The 16,646-nt window shown below is 46.4% G+C and overlaps 1 protein-coding gene across 1 annotated transcript in view; it reads right to left on the bottom strand.

Moving 5' to 3' along the window:
• The window catches only part of cr1 (complement C3b/C4b receptor 1 (Knops blood group)), a 791,565-nt gene that overhangs the window by 770,777 nt on the left and 4,142 nt on the right, over positions 1 to 16,646 (bottom strand). The window contains exons 3-8 of the mRNA XM_033042238.1: positions 16,055 to 16,151; positions 15,190 to 15,263; positions 14,681 to 14,866; positions 11,303 to 11,488; positions 8,294 to 8,476; positions 1,045 to 1,230 (exon numbers count right to left, since the gene is read on the bottom strand). Of these exons, the coding sequence (XP_032898129.1) occupies positions 1,045 to 1,230; positions 8,294 to 8,476; positions 11,303 to 11,488; positions 14,681 to 14,866; positions 15,190 to 15,263; positions 16,055 to 16,151 (912 nt within the window). The remainder of the gene's footprint in view (positions 1 to 1,044; positions 1,231 to 8,293; positions 8,477 to 11,302; positions 11,489 to 14,680; positions 14,867 to 15,189; positions 15,264 to 16,054; positions 16,152 to 16,646) is intronic.

The raw sequence follows: 16,646 nt of genomic DNA, 5'->3' as shown, positions 1-16,646 counted from the left end.
AATGGATAACCTCACATTTATCCACATTATACTGCATCTGCCAAACATTTGCCCACTCACCCAGCCTATCCAAGTCACCTTGCAGTCTCCTAGCATCCTCCTCACAGCTAACACTGCCCCCCAGCTTAGTGTCATCCGCAAACTTGGAGATATTGCCTTCAATTCCCTCATCCAGATCATTAATATATATTGTAAATAGCTGGGGTCCCAGCACTGAGCCTTGCGGTACCCCACTAGTCACTGCCTGCCATTGTGAAAAGGACCCGTTTACTCCTACTCTTTGCTTCCTGTTTGCCAGCCAGTTCTCTATCCACATCAATACTGAACCCCCAATGCCGTGTGCTTTAAGTTTGTAAACTAATCTCTTATGTGGGACCTTGTCGAAAGCCTTCTGGAAGTCCAGATACACCACATCCACTGGTTCTCCCCTATCCACGCTACTAGTTACATCCTCGAAAAATTCTATAAGATTCGTCAGACATGATTTACCTTTTGTAAATCCATGCTGACTTTGTCCAATGATTTCACCACTTTCCAAATTTGACTAATGAGGTACTTAGTGGCTCACGGGCTGACGATGTGTACAACAGGGCTGTCTGAACCAAGTCATGAGTTGCCCTTGGTGCAAGTGTAGGTCAGATACAACAACATGAAGGATGTGTAATGGGATAAACTCGTCACAAGAGGGAATGGCCGTGCTAGGCTTGCTCTGCTTGGGAACTAGCAGAGTTGACTAATTGATGAGCCGACTGGAGTCCAGTTATTGAGCTTACAGTGTGGAAACAGGCCATTTGGCCCAACTTGTTCACACGTCCCATCTGCACTCATTCCACCCGCCCATATTCCCTCAAAACCTGTCCTATCCATTCTTGGTGCAGTACCACATATAGATGACTTAATATAGTTCTTAATTGTTAACAATTATTTTCTCAGTGGCAGGATCACAATCACGCACAGGACTAGGCGGTGATCTCAGTAACACTACAAACTTGCTACAGGCTAATCTACAGACAGACAGACAGCTGTAAAGCGACTGTACTGTACCTGTGCACGTTGGTGGTGTGTTGTCCCATTCCCCGGTCTCTGTACAAACCAGTCTGCCCGCTCCGATTAATGAATAGCCGGCACTGCAGGAGTACTCCGCCACCATCCCGTATTCCCAGAGCTCTCCGTCGGCTGGTGAGGAAGTGTTCCCGTTACTAATCGGTGGGGGAGCAGCGCACGACACAGCTGTGGACAAATAGAAACATAGAAAATAGGTGCAGGAGTAGGCCATTCGGCCCTTCGAGCCTGCACCGCCATTCAATATAATCATGGATCATCCAACTCAGTATCCTGTAGCTGCCTTCTCTCCATAGCCCCTGATCCCTTTAGCCACAAGGGCCACATCTAACCCTCTTAAATATAGCCAATGAACTGGCCTCAACTACCTTCTGTGGCAGAGAATTCCAGAGATTCACCACTCTCTGTGTGAAAAATGTTTTTCTCATCTCGGTCCTAAAAGACTTCCCCTTTATCCTTAAACTGTGACCCCTTGTTCTGGACTTCCCCAAACATCGGAAACAATCTTCCTGCATCTAGCCTGTCCAACCCCTTAAGAATTTTGCAAGTTTCTATAAGACACCCCTCAATCTTCTAAATTCTAGCGAGTACAAGCCGAGTCTATCCAGTCTTTCTTCATAAGAAAGTCCTGCCATCCCAGGAATCAGTATGGTGAACCTTCTCTGTACTCCCTCTATGGCAAGAATGTCTTTCCTCAGATTAGGAGACCAAAAATGAAATACAATTAATACTCTGAAGGGAATGTGGGATCAAAACTTCAGCTTCAGGAATTAAAAGCACTCAGTGCAGAGGGGAGCAACCCTCTCACAGGTGCAAAATTAAATGAATATACTGTGGTCCAATGCATGTGTGTTTGTGGAACATTGCGTATCCTCATGCACGGTGGGCGTAGTGCTAGAGTTGCCGCCTAACAGCGCCAGAGACCCGGGTTCCATCCTGACTACAGGTGCTGTCTGTACGGAGTTTGTACGTTCTCCCCGTGACCTGCGTGGGTTTTCTCTGAGATCTTCGGTTTCTGCTCACACTCCAAAGACGTATAGGTTTGTAGCTTGGTGTAAATGTAAATTGTCCCCAGTGTGTGTAGGATAGTGTTAGTGTGCGGGGATCACTGGCTAGTGCAGACTCGGTGGGCCGAAGGGCCTGTTTCCGCGCTGTATCTCTAAACTAAACGATGTTCCGTGTCCAACCTCACCTTCACACACTGGGACTTGGCCATCCCATCCACCAACTGCACACTGTAAGTAGCTGCGACCCACCAGCCGATAGCTAGATACACAAAGACATGTTATTGCTGAGAAACCTGGTGTAAAAATGAGTTACCTGGATCAGTGTTTCAACAACACAGCTGAGATGAGGCTGAATAATTATATTTAATTCACAGCATGAACTAACATGTGCCCAGTAAAAGGAGAATAACACAGTGACAGTGAAACAAGGTATACATTTAAATAAACACATTATTTGTGAAGGGATTTGCTTCAGATTGTCAGTTTCTGTTCGTATGGCAACATTCAAGGGCGGCACTGTGGTGGTGCAGCGGGTAGAGCTGCTGCCTCACAGCGCCAGAGACCCGGGTTCCATCCTGACTACGGGCGCTGTCTGTACGGAGTTTGCACGTTCTCCCCGTGACCTGCGTGGGTTTTCCCCGGGTGCTCCGGTTTCCTCCCACACTCCAAAGGCGTGCAGGTTTGCAGGTTAATTGGCTTCTGTAAGTTGTAAATTGTCCCTGCCGTCTGTAATCTCTCAAGACTCAGATGTAACCAAATACTCACCCTGGTTCACAATTAAAAGCAGCTCTGCTTCCAAATGTCGAGTTTGGTGCCTGAACTTTTCCATTGGCTATCTCTCCTGGAATACCACAGTCTCTCACTGCACAGAAAGAAAGGGAAACGGTGAAGGTGATAGAGACACAGGCCCTTCGGCCCAACTTGCCCATGCTGACCAAGATGTGTTCTCCACTCGTCCCACCTGGTCCAGATCCTCCTAAACCTGTCCTATCCATGTACCTGTCCAAATATAATATAAAAGTTGTTGTTGCACCTGTATCAACGACATCCTCTGGCAGCTCGACCCATACACCCACCACCCTCTGTGTGAAGAAGTTGCCCCTTAAGTTCCTGTTAAGTCTTCCTCCTCTCACTTTAAACCTGTGGCCTCTGTTTCTTGATCTCCCAACTCTGGGTAAAAGACTCTGTGCTACTTTATCTCTTCATGAGCCTCTACACCACTATAGCATCACCCCTCAGCCTCCTGAGCTCCAAGGATTAGAGATCTAGCCTGCCCCAACCTCTCCCTGTGGCTCAGGCAGTCAAGTCCCAGCAACATCCTCGTAAATCTTCTCTCCAACTTGACAACATCCTTCCTATAGTATGGTGATCAAAATGGAACACAATACTCCAAATGTGGCCCCACCAACATCTTGTACAGCTGTAACACAACTGATACAAGCATGACCATCTCCAAGTCAAGTCAAGTCACTTTTATTTCTATAGCACATTTAAAAAACAACTCTCGTTGACCAAAGTGCTTTACATTGGTGGAGGTACTAACGTTATACAACAGTGGTTCATAGATTAAGTACATACATAAATACATACATATAGCCCTCCCTCAGAGGACATCAAGCAAGGCTTGGGAGTAAAGATGGGTTTTAAGTCTCGACTTAAAGGAGTCGATGGAGGGGGCAGTTCTGATGGGAAGAGGGATGCTGTTCCACAGGTTCTCCAATAGGTTCTTAATGGAATTCACAGAAATGTATTCTCATGAAGTCGTCTATTCAACAGTGTAACATCACACTAACAGGGACAGTCTGTTGAGTTACTCCTGCACTCTGAATCGTCACTTATCCATGTTCTCCACAGATGCTGCCTGACCCGCTGAGTTACTCCAGCGCTCTGAATCGTCACCTATCCATGTTCTCCACAGATGCTGCCTGACCCGCTGAGTTACTCCTGCACTCTGTGCCCTTCTTTGTAAGCCAGCATCTGCAGTTCCTTGTCTCTACATGAGCAAGCTACACCTGATCCATCAGCTCCAGGGAACATTAGCACCAGCAATGTGCCAACAACAACCATGAACAACAAGTTTAACTATCTTCTACTCGTAATGTTCAATGATATCACAAAGTTTTCCCACTGTCAACATCCTGAGATTAGCTCTGACCAGAAACTCGCCAACCAGCCACGTAAATCCCTTGACCACAAGAGCACAAGACCACAATGGGGCGGCACAGTGGCACAGCGGGTAGAGCTGCTGCCTTACAATGCCACAGACCCGGGTTCCATCCTGACTACGGGTGTTGTCTGTGCGAAGTTTGCACGTTCTCCCCGTGGGTTTTTCATGGGCGCTCCGGTTTCCTCCCACAGTCCAAAGACGTGCAGATCTGTAGGTTAATTGGCTTTGGTAATAATTGTAAATTGTGTAGGATAGTGTTAGTATACAGGCTACAGTTTAATGTGGATAAATGTGAGGTTATCCACTTTGGTGGCAAGAACAGGAAGGCAGATTATTATCTGAATTATCTGAGTGTCCAGTTAGGAAAAGGGGAAGTTCAACAAGATCTAGGGGTCCTTGTTCACCAGTCACTGAAAGTAAGCATGCAGGTACAGCAGGCAGTGAAGAAAGCTAATGGCATGTTGGCCTTTATAACAAGAGGAGTTGAGTGTAGGAGCAAGGAGGTCCTCCTGCAGTTGTACAGGACCCTGGTGAGACCACACCTGGTGTATTGTGTACAGTTTTGGTCTCCAAACTTGAGGAAGGACATTCTTGCTATTGAGGGAGTGCAGCGTAGGTTTACAAGGTTAATTTCCGGGATAGCGGGACTGTCATATGCTGAGAGAGTGGAGCAGCTGGGCTTGTACACTCTGGAATTTAGAAGGATGAGAGGTGATCTTATTGAAACATATAAGATTATTAATGGATTGGACACGCTAGAGGCAGGAAACGTGTTCTTGATGTTGGGGGAGTCCAGAACCAGGAGCCACAGTTTAAGGATAAGGGGCAGGCCATTTAGAACGAAGATGAGGAAAAACATTTCCACCCAGAGAATTGTGAATCTGTAGAATTCTCTGCCTCAGGCGGTGGAGGCAGGTTCTCTGGATGCTTTCAAGAAAGACCTGGATAGGGCTCTTAAAAATAGTGGAGTCAGGAGATATGGGGAGGAGGCAGGAACGGGGTACTGATTGAGGATGATCAGCCATGATCACATTGAATGGCGGTGCTGGCTCGAAGGGCCAAATGGCCTCTACTCCTGCACCTATTGTCTGTTGATCGCTGGTCGGCGCGGACACTGTGCCCCAAAGGGTCTGTTTCTGTGCTGTCTCTCTAATGTAAAAGATAAAGTAAAGATCAAGGCAGAGGTTGCCCATCACCTGGTGAGGAAAACACCTGGACCCAGAAACCTTCCAACTCCCCACGATGTACAAGTTGGGAGTGTGGTCAAACAACCTGCACTTGGCTTGATGTAAGCAGATCTAACACCATTCCACAAGGTTAAGACCATCCAAGGGGAAGCGATCTACTTACTGGAACACTCCGCTCAACACCATTCAATATCCACTCCATCACTTGGTGCTCCTGGCTACAGGGGCAATTTCTTTAGTCAGAGGGTGGTGACTCTGTGCAATTCATTGCCAAAGATGGCTGTGGAGGCCAAGTCAGTGGGTATTTTTAAAGTGGAGATTGACAGATTCTTGATTAGTGTGGGTGTCAGGGGTTATGGGGAGAAGGCAGGAGATTGGGGTTGAGAGGGAGAGATAGATCAGCCATGATTGAATGGCAGAGTCGACTCAATGGGCTGAATGGCCTAATTCTGCTCCTATGACATGAACGTTAACACACGGCACTGAAGGCTGTGATGCTGCTGGAAAGGTGCAGCAAAGATTCACCACGAATAAGGACTTACCGAACTTCAAGTAGCCATTGTCTTCCCTCTCTCTCTCCATCCCTCCCCCTTCCCAGTTCTCCGACTAGTCTGTCTCCAATTACGTTTCATCATTGTTTGTTTCGTTGTCACCTTCTCCCAGATAACAATGATCTATTTGACATTTCCCTTGCTCTCCACCCCCCTTTGTCTCACTTTCACACCTTACACTTCCTTATCTCTGTATCTCCCTCTCCCCTGACTCAGTCTGAACCCGAAACGTCGCCCATTCCTTCTCTCCAGAGATGCTGCCTGTCCCGCTGAGTTACTCCAGTATTTTGTGTCTGTCTTCGGTTTAAATCAGCATCTGCAGTTACTTCCTACATGTTGCATGCTATCCAGTCAGCGGAAAGACAATACAAGATTACAATCGAGCCGTCCACAGTGTACAGATACATGATAAAGGAATAAACATGAATAACGATTATTCCGCTATCTGCTCTGTTCTGTAACGGAGAACCTTATAGAACATTTAGAACGGAGATGAGGAAAAACTTTTTCTCACAGAGAGTTGCGAGTCTGTGGAATTCTCTGCCTCAGAGGGCGGTGGAGGCAGGTTCTCTGGATGCTTTCAGGCGAGAGCTAGATAGGGCTCTTAAAGATAGCGGAGTCAGGGGATATGTGAAGGCAGGAATGGGGTACTGATTGTGGATGATCAGCCATAGTCACATTGAATGGCGGTGCTGGCTTGAAGGGCCGAATGGCCAACTCCTGCACCTGTTGTCTATTGTCTATTGTAATCTTCAAAGATAGATTTTTACAGAAATCAGCCACCAACTGCTATCCGCTTTCTAGCTTAGTACTGGGAATAGCGACTCATGTTGCAGGAGGGGGGTCGGGGAACAAACATGTTGTTTTCTCCACGTTATATTACACTGCTGCCAACCATTCTAAACCCTTCAGCACAGCTGTAGCTGATGGTGTCTCCATATCTGTACTTCAGGCTAGACACTGCCTCCATCTGGCCATTTGCTATCGGTGCAGGGCGGCGACATTCCACAGCTACCGCAAATACAATCAATCTAAGCTTCTGTTTCAATTTTTTTAGTTTAGTTTAGAGACACATCCCGGAAACAGGCCCTTCGGCCCACCGAGTCTGCACTGACCAGCGATCCCCGCACACTAACACTGTCCTACACACACTAGGGACAACTTACACATAAACCAATTAACCTGCAAACGTGCACATCTTTGGAGTGGGAGGAAACCGAAGATCTCGGAGAAAACCCACGCAGGTCAGACAGCACCCGTAGTCAGGATGGAACCTGGGTCCCTGGAGCTGTGAGGCAGCAGCTCTACCCGCTGCGCCACCGTGCCGGCGTTCATTATGCATAGACTAAAAAAAATATCTAGAGGAGCCTTAAAAAAACATCTTAAGCCTGGTCCACCGACCGCTCAACAGGACCGATATGGTGGCGCAGCGGGTAGAGCTGCTGTTTCACAGCGCCAGAGACCCAGGTTCAATCCTAACCTCGGGTGCTGTCTGTCTGTGTGGAGTTTGCACGTTCTCCATGTGACTGTGTGGGTTTCCTCCAGGTGCTCCAGTTTCCTCCCACATCCCAAAGACGTGCGGGTTTGCAGGTTAATCGGCCCCTCTGTAAATTGCCCCCTAGTGTGTAAGGAGTGGATGAGAAAGTGGGATAACATGGAACTAGTGTGAGCAGGTGATCGATGGTCGGCGTGGACTGGGCGGGCCGAAGGGCCTGTTTCCATGCTGTACCTCAGCCCTCTCCCACACAATCTCATCACTCCTTCCCCAGGCCGCTTGACCCCATCAAAACCAAAACATCCATTGACCGCTGCCCTCAACACTGTCGGTGACGAGACTCGCACAATCCCAGGCCTCAGCCTGGTGTAGAATCATCAACTTCATCACCAAACATTAACCCAGTCCAGTTGGTCAAATTAAATATCGGTATATTGCTCTAACATCTTTTGCGTTGAGAACATTCGGATGAATCTTTTACAAACTTCCAGTCCTATTACTGAGCTAAAAGGGCAGAAATTCCATTCGTTAAAATTAAAGATTGAAGAAGATTAAAAAAAAACAGATTAACAATAGACAATAGACAATAGGTGCAGGAGTAGGCCATTCGGCCCTTTGAGCCAGCACCGCCATTCAATGTGATCATGGCTGATCATCCCCAATCAGTACCCTGTTCCTGCCTTCTCCCCATATCCCCTGACACCGCTATTTTTAAGAGCCCTATCTAGCTCTCTCTTGAACGACCAAGAAAAATCCACGGTGGAGATTTATAACATCGGCAATTCTTTGAGTTGTTAGGTTTAGTTGTAGGGAAGGTGACTCACGTTTACAGGCGGGAGGTCCAGGCACAAAGGTGTTGTTTTCTCCACATTCTATTTCGTTCTGGCCGACCATGTCAAAGCCTTGGTCGCAGCTGTAGATGATGGTGTCTCCCACCGTGAACACCGGGCCAGAATCCCCCTCCATCCGCCCATTCAACGGCACGTCAGGAGGGTGGCACAGAACAGCTGGCAAAATAAATCCAAGCATGGATCTGCACCAGGTAACTCTCTGTACATCTCTGATCTTTGTTCTGTAGATATTTCTTGTACAGATAGTAAATCTAACACGGCAAATCAGAGCAGCACTATCCTAACGCATATCCTACTGATTTATCTATTTGAGTTAGATGACGTGAAATAGCCTCTTCTCAGAAAACACACACACAGCAGTCCATGAGCTCATAACTGATTGGAGCAGAATTCAGCCCATCAAGTCTGCTCCGCCCTTCAATCATGGCTGATCTATCTTTCCCTCCCAACCCCATTCTCTTGCCTTCTCTCCATAACCCCTGACATCTTTACTAATCAAGAATATATCTATCTCTGCCTTATTAATATCTAATATATCTGTTCATCGATTACAGCTCAGCATTCAACACCATTATACCATCAAAACTGATCACCAAACTCGGTAACCTGGGCATCGACCCCTCCCTCTGCAACTGGATACTGGACTTTCTAACCAACAGACCCCAGTCTGTTAGGTTAGACAAGCACACCTCTTCAACCCTCACCCTGAACACTGGCGTTCCACAGGGCTGTGTGCTGAGCCCCCTCCTCTACTCCCTCTTCACCAACGACTGCACACCTGTACATGGTACTAACACCATCATCAAGTATGCAGATGATACAGGTGATTGGCCTCATCAGCAACAACGATGAGTCGGCCTATAGGGAGGAGGTCCAGCACTTAGCAGCATGGTGCGCTGACAACAACCTGGCCCTTAACTCCAAGAAGACCAAGGAGCTCATTGTAGACTTCAGGAAGTCTAGGGGCGGCACGCACACCCCCATCCACATTAACGGGACGGAGGTGGAACGTGTTTCTAGCTTCAGGTTCCTAGGAGTCAACATCTCCGATGACCTCTCTTGGACCCACAATACCTCAACTCTGATCAAGAAGGCTCACCAGCGTCTCTTCTTCCTGAGGAGACTGAAGAAGGTCCATCTGTCTCCTCAGATCCTGGTGAACTTCTACCGCTGCACCATCGAGAGCATCCTTACCAACTGCATCACAGTATGGTATGGCAACTGCTCTGTCTCCGACCGGAAGGCATTGCAGAGGGTGGTGAAAATTGCCCAACGCATCACCGGTTCCTCGCTCCCCTCCATTGAGTCTGTCCAAAGCAAGCGTTGTCTGCGGAGGGCGCTCAGCATCGCCAAGGACTACTCTCACCCCAACCATGGACTGTTTACCCTCCTACCATCCGGGAGGCGCTACAGGTCTCTTCGTTGCCGAACCAGCAGGTCCAGGAACAGCTTCTTCCCGGCGGCTGTCACTCTACTCAACAACGTACCTCGGTGACTGCCAATCACCCCCCCACCCCCCGGACACTAATTATCATTTATTATTATTTATTCAAATCATTTGCTATGTCGCTCTTCCAGGGAGATGCTAAATGCATTTTGTTGTCTCTGTACTGTACACTGACAATGACAATTAAAATTGAATCTGAATCTGAATATAGTTCTCTCAAATATCTAGTTCTAGTCGGGATGAATGCGATGGGCCGAAGGGCTTGTTTCCCAGCTGTATGACTCCAAGATTCTATGAGTTCACACCAACAAGCAAACTTGTCTGTGAACTTTGACACTTGGGCAAATCAAAATACTATTATCTTCAGAAAAGTTACTCCAGTCACAGACTGCAGTTTACAAGATGATCAAATTACTTTTTGCCATCTCTAGTCTCAACCACCTCAACATCATGAGGAGATGGCCGTGCTAGGCTTGCCCGGCTCGGGAACATTGGAGTGTCTGTCGGCACTGGGCCTGTACTCGCTGGAGTTTAGAACAATAAGAGGGCACCTCATTGAAACAGACAGTATAATGAAAGTCCTGGATAGAATGGATGTGGAGAGGATGTTTCCACTAGTAAGAGAGTCCAGGACTAGAGATCACAGCCTCAGAATTAAAGGACATTCCTTTAGGAAGGAGATGAGGATAAATTTCTTTAGTCGGAGGGTGGTGAATCTGTGGAATTCTTTGACACAGACGGCTGTGGAGGCCACAAGTCAGTGGATATTTTTAAGGCAGAGATAGATAGATTATTGATCAGTACAGGTGTCAGGGGTTATGGGGAGAAGGCAGGACAATGGGGTTAGGAGGGAGAGATAGATCAGCCATGATTGAATGGTGGAGCAGACTTGATGGGCCAAATGGCCTAATTCTACTATCACGTATAACCTTATGACCACTTAAGACCTTATGAGCTAACAGAGTTGACCAATCTAATTAGTTGACTGGCCTCCATTCTTGAAGCAATAATAAATATAGATTACTTAATATAGTTATCAATTTTTAATAACCATTTCCTCATCTTCAGTAACACACTCAAACACAGGGGCAGCACGGTGATGCCGCGGGTATAGTTGCTGCCTTATAGCACTTGCAGCGCCAGATACCCAGGTTTGAGCCTGACTACAGGTGCTGTCTGTATGGAGTTTGCACGTTCTCCCCGTGACCTCCGCAGGTTTTCTTCGAAATCTTCGGTTTTCTCCCACACTCCAAAGATGTGCAGGTTTGTAGGTTAATTAGCTTGGTCTGAGTGTGAATTATCCCTGGTGTGTGTAGGATAATGTTAATGTTCGGGGATCGCTGGTCGGTGTGGACTCTCTGGGCCGAAGGGCCTGTTTCCGCGCTGTATCTCCAAACTAAACCTAAACACAGGGTTAAGCGGGAATATTTGTTGAACTGTCACTTGGGGGTGGTCTCAGTCACACTACAACCTTGCTACAGGCTAATCTACAGACAGACAGACAGACAGACAGCTGTAAAGCGACTGTACTCTACCTGTGCACGTTGGTGGTGTGTTGTCCCATTCCCCGGTCTCTGTACAAACCAGTCTGCCCGCTCCGATTAATGAATAGCCGGCACTGCAGGAGTACTCCGCCACCATCCCGTATTCCCAGAGCTCTCCGTCGGCTGGTGAGGAAGTGTTCCCGTTACTAATCGGTGGGGGAGCAGCGCATGACACAGCTGTGGACAAATGAAATACAATGAAACATCAGATGGAAACATGAGCTTCCCACAGTCAGTCAGTCAAGCACAGCAGTCTCTGCACGGCTCTGGGGAAAGGCAGGGGAATAGGTAGCTGGATTGCTCGTACATACAGCACTGTCTAAAGCTTGTCACTGGACAAAGGTCTCTCTCCCAGCTTGCCAACACACCACTAAACTGAAGAAGGGTCGCAACCAGAAACGTCGCCTATTTCCTTCGCTCCATAGATGCTGCCTCACCCGCTGAGTTTCTCCAGCATTTTTGTCTACCTTCGATTTTCCAGCATCTGCAGTTCCTTCTTAAACTAAACTGAAGGGTATATTTTGTATCGTTATACAAAATACACGAGCCACAAAAGGTGCTGCCTCACAAGAAACATAGAAAATAGGTGCAGGAGTAGGCCATTTGGCCCCTCGAGCCAGCACCGCCATTCAATACAATCATGGCTGATCATCCACAATCAGTACCCTGTTCCTGCTTTCTCCCCATATCCCTTGATTCCGTTAGCCCTAAGAGCTAAATCTAACTCTCTCTTGAAAACATCCAGTGAATTGGCCTCCACTGCCCTCTGTGGCAGAGAATTCCACAGATTCGCAACTATTTGGGTGAAAAAGTGTTTCCTCATCTCAGTCCTAAATGGCCTACCCTTTATTCTTACATTGTGACCCCTGATTCTGGACTCCCCCAACATCAGGAACATTTTTCCTGCATCTAACACGAAACATCACCTATTCCTTCACTCCATAGATGCTGCCTCACCCACTCAGTTTCTCCAGCATTTTTGTCTACCTTCGGACTATCTTTGATCGGACTTCACTGGCTTTACCTTGCACTAAATGTTAATCCCTTATCATGTATCTGTACACTGTGGACGGCTCAATTGTAATCATGTATTGTCTTTCCGCTGACTGGATAGCACGCAACAAAAGCTTTTCACTGTACCTCAGTACACGTGACAATAAACTCAACTCAAAAACACCTCTCTGGCCTAGTTATGTAAAGCATCTGGAATCGAAGGAACGAACACGTTACCAATTAAAGAAAGATTGCAAGTGGTGGCACAACGCAAGTCCAATTCTTTGCATTTTAACTAAACTGAGACTATTGCAACATGATTGTGATTGTTGACAATGTGATTGGGCAGATTTGCGTGTGTGGACAGTAAGTGGACACACGTCTCGAGACAGAAACTAAGAAGATATTTGCAGGCTTCAGCAAAGATGTCAATGTCCAGGCTCATACACTGTTTGCAACTCACCTTTACAGGAGGGGGGTCCAGGTACAAAGGTGTTGTTTTCTGCACATTCTATTACACTCTGGCCGACCATTACAAAGCCTTCAGTGCAGCTGTAGCTGATGGTGTCTCTGTACATGTACGTCGGGCCAAACCCTGCCTCGATCCGTCCATTCAATGGCACGTCAGGAAGATGGCACAGAACTGCTAGCAAAATAAATCCAAGCATGAATCTGCATCAGGTAACTGTGCTTTGATCATCTTTAGAGTCATAGTGATACAGTGTGGAAACAGGCCCTTCGGCCCAACTTGCCCACACCAGCCAACATGTCCCAGCTACATTAGTCATAGAGTGATACAGCACGGAAACAGGCCCTTCGGCCCAACTTGCCCACACCGGCCAACATGTCCCACCTGCCCGCGTTTGGTCCATATCCCTCCAAACCTATCCTATCCATGTATCTGTCTGACTGCTTCTTAAATGTTAGGATAGTCCCTGCCTCAACTATCTCCTCTGGCAGCTTGTTCCATGCACCCACCACCCACTGTGTGAATCAACATACGTGCACATTTTTAAAATACCACACACACATTCCAGTTGATTGCATATCTGCAACTGCAGCTTGGTATGACTATTCATGACCAAGGTTAAATTGTTTACTGAATATAAACAATTCCTTAAAGGTTTATCTAGAACATATCCAACGCAACTACATTAAGCCAAACCCACGTTGCAACTCGTGGCAATTATTTGTTTTTAATTACATTTAATCTTGAATTTCCTAACATTTATTCAGAGCCATTATCATGTGCGGGATTCTTTTATTGCTGGAACATACAGCATGGAAACAAGCCCAATGAGTCCACGCTGACCAACAATTCATATTAGTTCTGTTATCCCACTTTCTCATCCACTCCCTACACACTAGAGGCCAATTAACCTACAAACCCGCATGTCTTTGGGACGTGGGAGGAGGCTGATGCACCCAAAGAAAACCCACATGGTCACAAGGAGAATGTGGAAACTCTACATGCAGAAGCCCCTGAGGTCAGGATCAAACCCGGGTCTCTGGCGCTGAGAGGCAGCAGCTCTACCTGCTGCACTACCTTGACACACTGTAATCAAGATTAAAGTGGCAGGATTTATGGAATCAGTGGATGGGGCACTTTTTGTGCTCTTAAAGCTTTACGATATTAACTATAACACTGGTAAGAGTGCTGTTATGATCTGTAGAAGCAAAGAGGATAAATGTCTAAAATGTCCTGATTTTAAATTGTCTGATAATAATCTTAGTGTCTGTAATAAGGTAAAATATCTTGGACATTTTATTACAGAACAAATGACAGATGATGAGGATATTTATGGGCAACGTCGTATGATGTATGCACAAGCAAACATTCTCTTGCACAAGTTTAGTGCGTGTACAGATGGAGTGAAGATGTCTCTGTTTGGAGCATATTGTACACCACTCTATACTGCACACCTATGGTCAAACTACAGAAAAGCAAGCTTACAGAGACTTAAAGTAGCTTATAATGATGCCATGAGAATATTACTTAAGAGACCTAGATCGGGTAGTGCAAGTGAAATGTTTGTGGCTGCAGGAGTCAATACTTTACAAACTCTCTTAAGAAATCTTATGCATAAATTTATTGGCTGGATAAATGACTGAAAATGAAATCATCTTGGCCTTGTCAAACATAAAGTTTAGCACTACACTCTACCAATCCCAGCTGTGGAGACATTGGTATAGTTGTCTTGTTGTAGGACACTGTTTTTTTTAATTCTAGATCTTAGACCATGTATTGTGCTTCTGTATGTAGTTTATTCTATGTAATGTCTTGTCTTTTATCTGGACCTTGAGTCTGTAATAAAAAGTAAGTGAGTTTGCTGCAAACAATCTCCTGTGGACATGGGACAAACTACAGTTGCGTACCTCTACATGTTGGCAGCTCATTATTCCACTCCCCGGTCTCTGTACAAACAAGTTCGACTGCACCGATCAGTGAATAGTTCTCATCACAGGAGTACCTTGCCACCATCCCATATTTCCAGTTCTCCCTATTGGGTGGAGAAGGAGCAACGCCATTCATAATCGGTGGAAGTTCATCGCAAGTGACAGCTGGAAGAAATGACATTGAATTACTGCTTCCAATACTTGTTCAGTTTAGAGATACAGCACGGAAACAGGCCCTTTGGCCCACCGGGTCTGCGCCGACCAGCGATCCCCGCACACTAACACTATCCTACACTCACTGGGGACAATTTACATTTATACCAAGCCAATTAACCTACAATCCTGTACGTCTTTGGAGTGTGGGAGGAAACCGAAGATCTTGGAGAAAACCCACGCGGTCACGGGGAGAACGTACAGGCTCCGTACAGACAGCACCTGAAGTCGGGATCGAACCTGGGTCTCTGGCCCTGATGAATGTGGAAGCCCACCTTTACACGTCGGGATCTGGCCGTCCCAACCATCAGCAGTGCACAACTGGTAACTCCGACCCACCACCTGGTATCTAAACACAAGGAAGACAGGTGACTGTAGGAAACACAGGCAAAAAGCACCAACTAACAAGTAGCATCAAAAGACACTCCCTCTTCTCCCCTCTCTCATCGGGCAAGAGGTACAGGTGTGAAAACACACACCTCCAGATTCAGGGACTGTTTTTCCCCAGCTGTTATCAGGCAACTGAACCGTCCTCTCATCAACTAGAGAGTGGTCCTGACTTCCCAGTCATCAGTCTGAAGAAGGATCTCAACCGAAACGTCACCTATTCCTTCTCTCCACAGATGCTGCCTCACCCGCTGAGTTTCTCCAGCATTTTTTGTCTCCCATCTACCTCATTGGGGACCCTGGGACTAACTTTAATCAGACTTTACTGGCTTTATCCTGCACTAAACGTTATTCCCTTTAGCATGTATCTGTGCATTGTGGATGGGTCAATTGTAATCATGTAGAGTATTTCCGTTGACTGGATAGAACGGAGCAAAAAGCCTTTCACTGTACCTCAGTACACATGACAATAAACTCAACTACGCTAAACTAAGCTAAACTAACTCAGTGGGTCAGGCAGTATCTGTGGAGAACATGGATAGGTGACGTTTCACAGAGTGCTAGAGTAATTCAGCGGGTCAGGCAGCATCTGTGGAGAACATGGATAGGTGACGTTTCACAGAGTGCTGGAGTAATTCAGCGGGTCAGGTAGCATCTTTGGAAGACGGATAGGCAGTGTTTCGGGTCGGGACCCTTCTTCAGAACATTTTTTAAGAACGTCTCTTAAAGATAATTTTAGTTTTTTGTACTCACCCTGTCTCACAGTGAAAAGTAACTTTACTTCCAAAAGTAGTTTTCGGTGCCTGCGAATATCCATTCATAATCTCTCCTGGATTTCCACAGTTCCTCACTGTGCAAATGAAAATGGGAGATGATAAAGGATAGAAAAATAGTCGCAAAACTATCCAAAAGCTTGTTCTCAGAACTAGTAAAACAATTTGTAGTTTTGCATCTTAACATTTCCCATGCTGTGAACTCTAAATTGTTACTGTTTACAAATGAGCCTTTCCTCAGTTGTAGAGTCCTACGACACGCTATCTGCCCCTTCAGCCCAACCTGCCCGTGCCAACCAAGATGCCTATCTATGCCAGTGCCACCTAAACCTGTCCTATCCTAAAAAAAACACCTTTTATCCATGAGTAGTAGCTCTACTCAATATCCAAATATCTGTAGCCTTCTTTTGCTCTGGTAATTTATATAATTTGCATGTTTAATCAATAATGTTTTATTATTAATGTTTAATGTTTTATGTGTCATTCCTAACTGTCACTGAATGTCATGTTGTCACTTGCGGGCGGAGCTCCAAGGCAAATTCCTTGTATGTGAATGCTTAGCCAATAAACTT

This window comes from Amblyraja radiata, chromosome 24, assembly GCF_010909765.2.
Source record: "Amblyraja radiata isolate CabotCenter1 chromosome 24, sAmbRad1.1.pri, whole genome shotgun sequence".
In the NCBI taxonomy this organism is placed as follows: domain Eukaryota; kingdom Metazoa; phylum Chordata; class Chondrichthyes; order Rajiformes; family Rajidae; genus Amblyraja; species Amblyraja radiata.
This window is presented reverse-complemented; position numbering and strand designations above follow the sequence as displayed.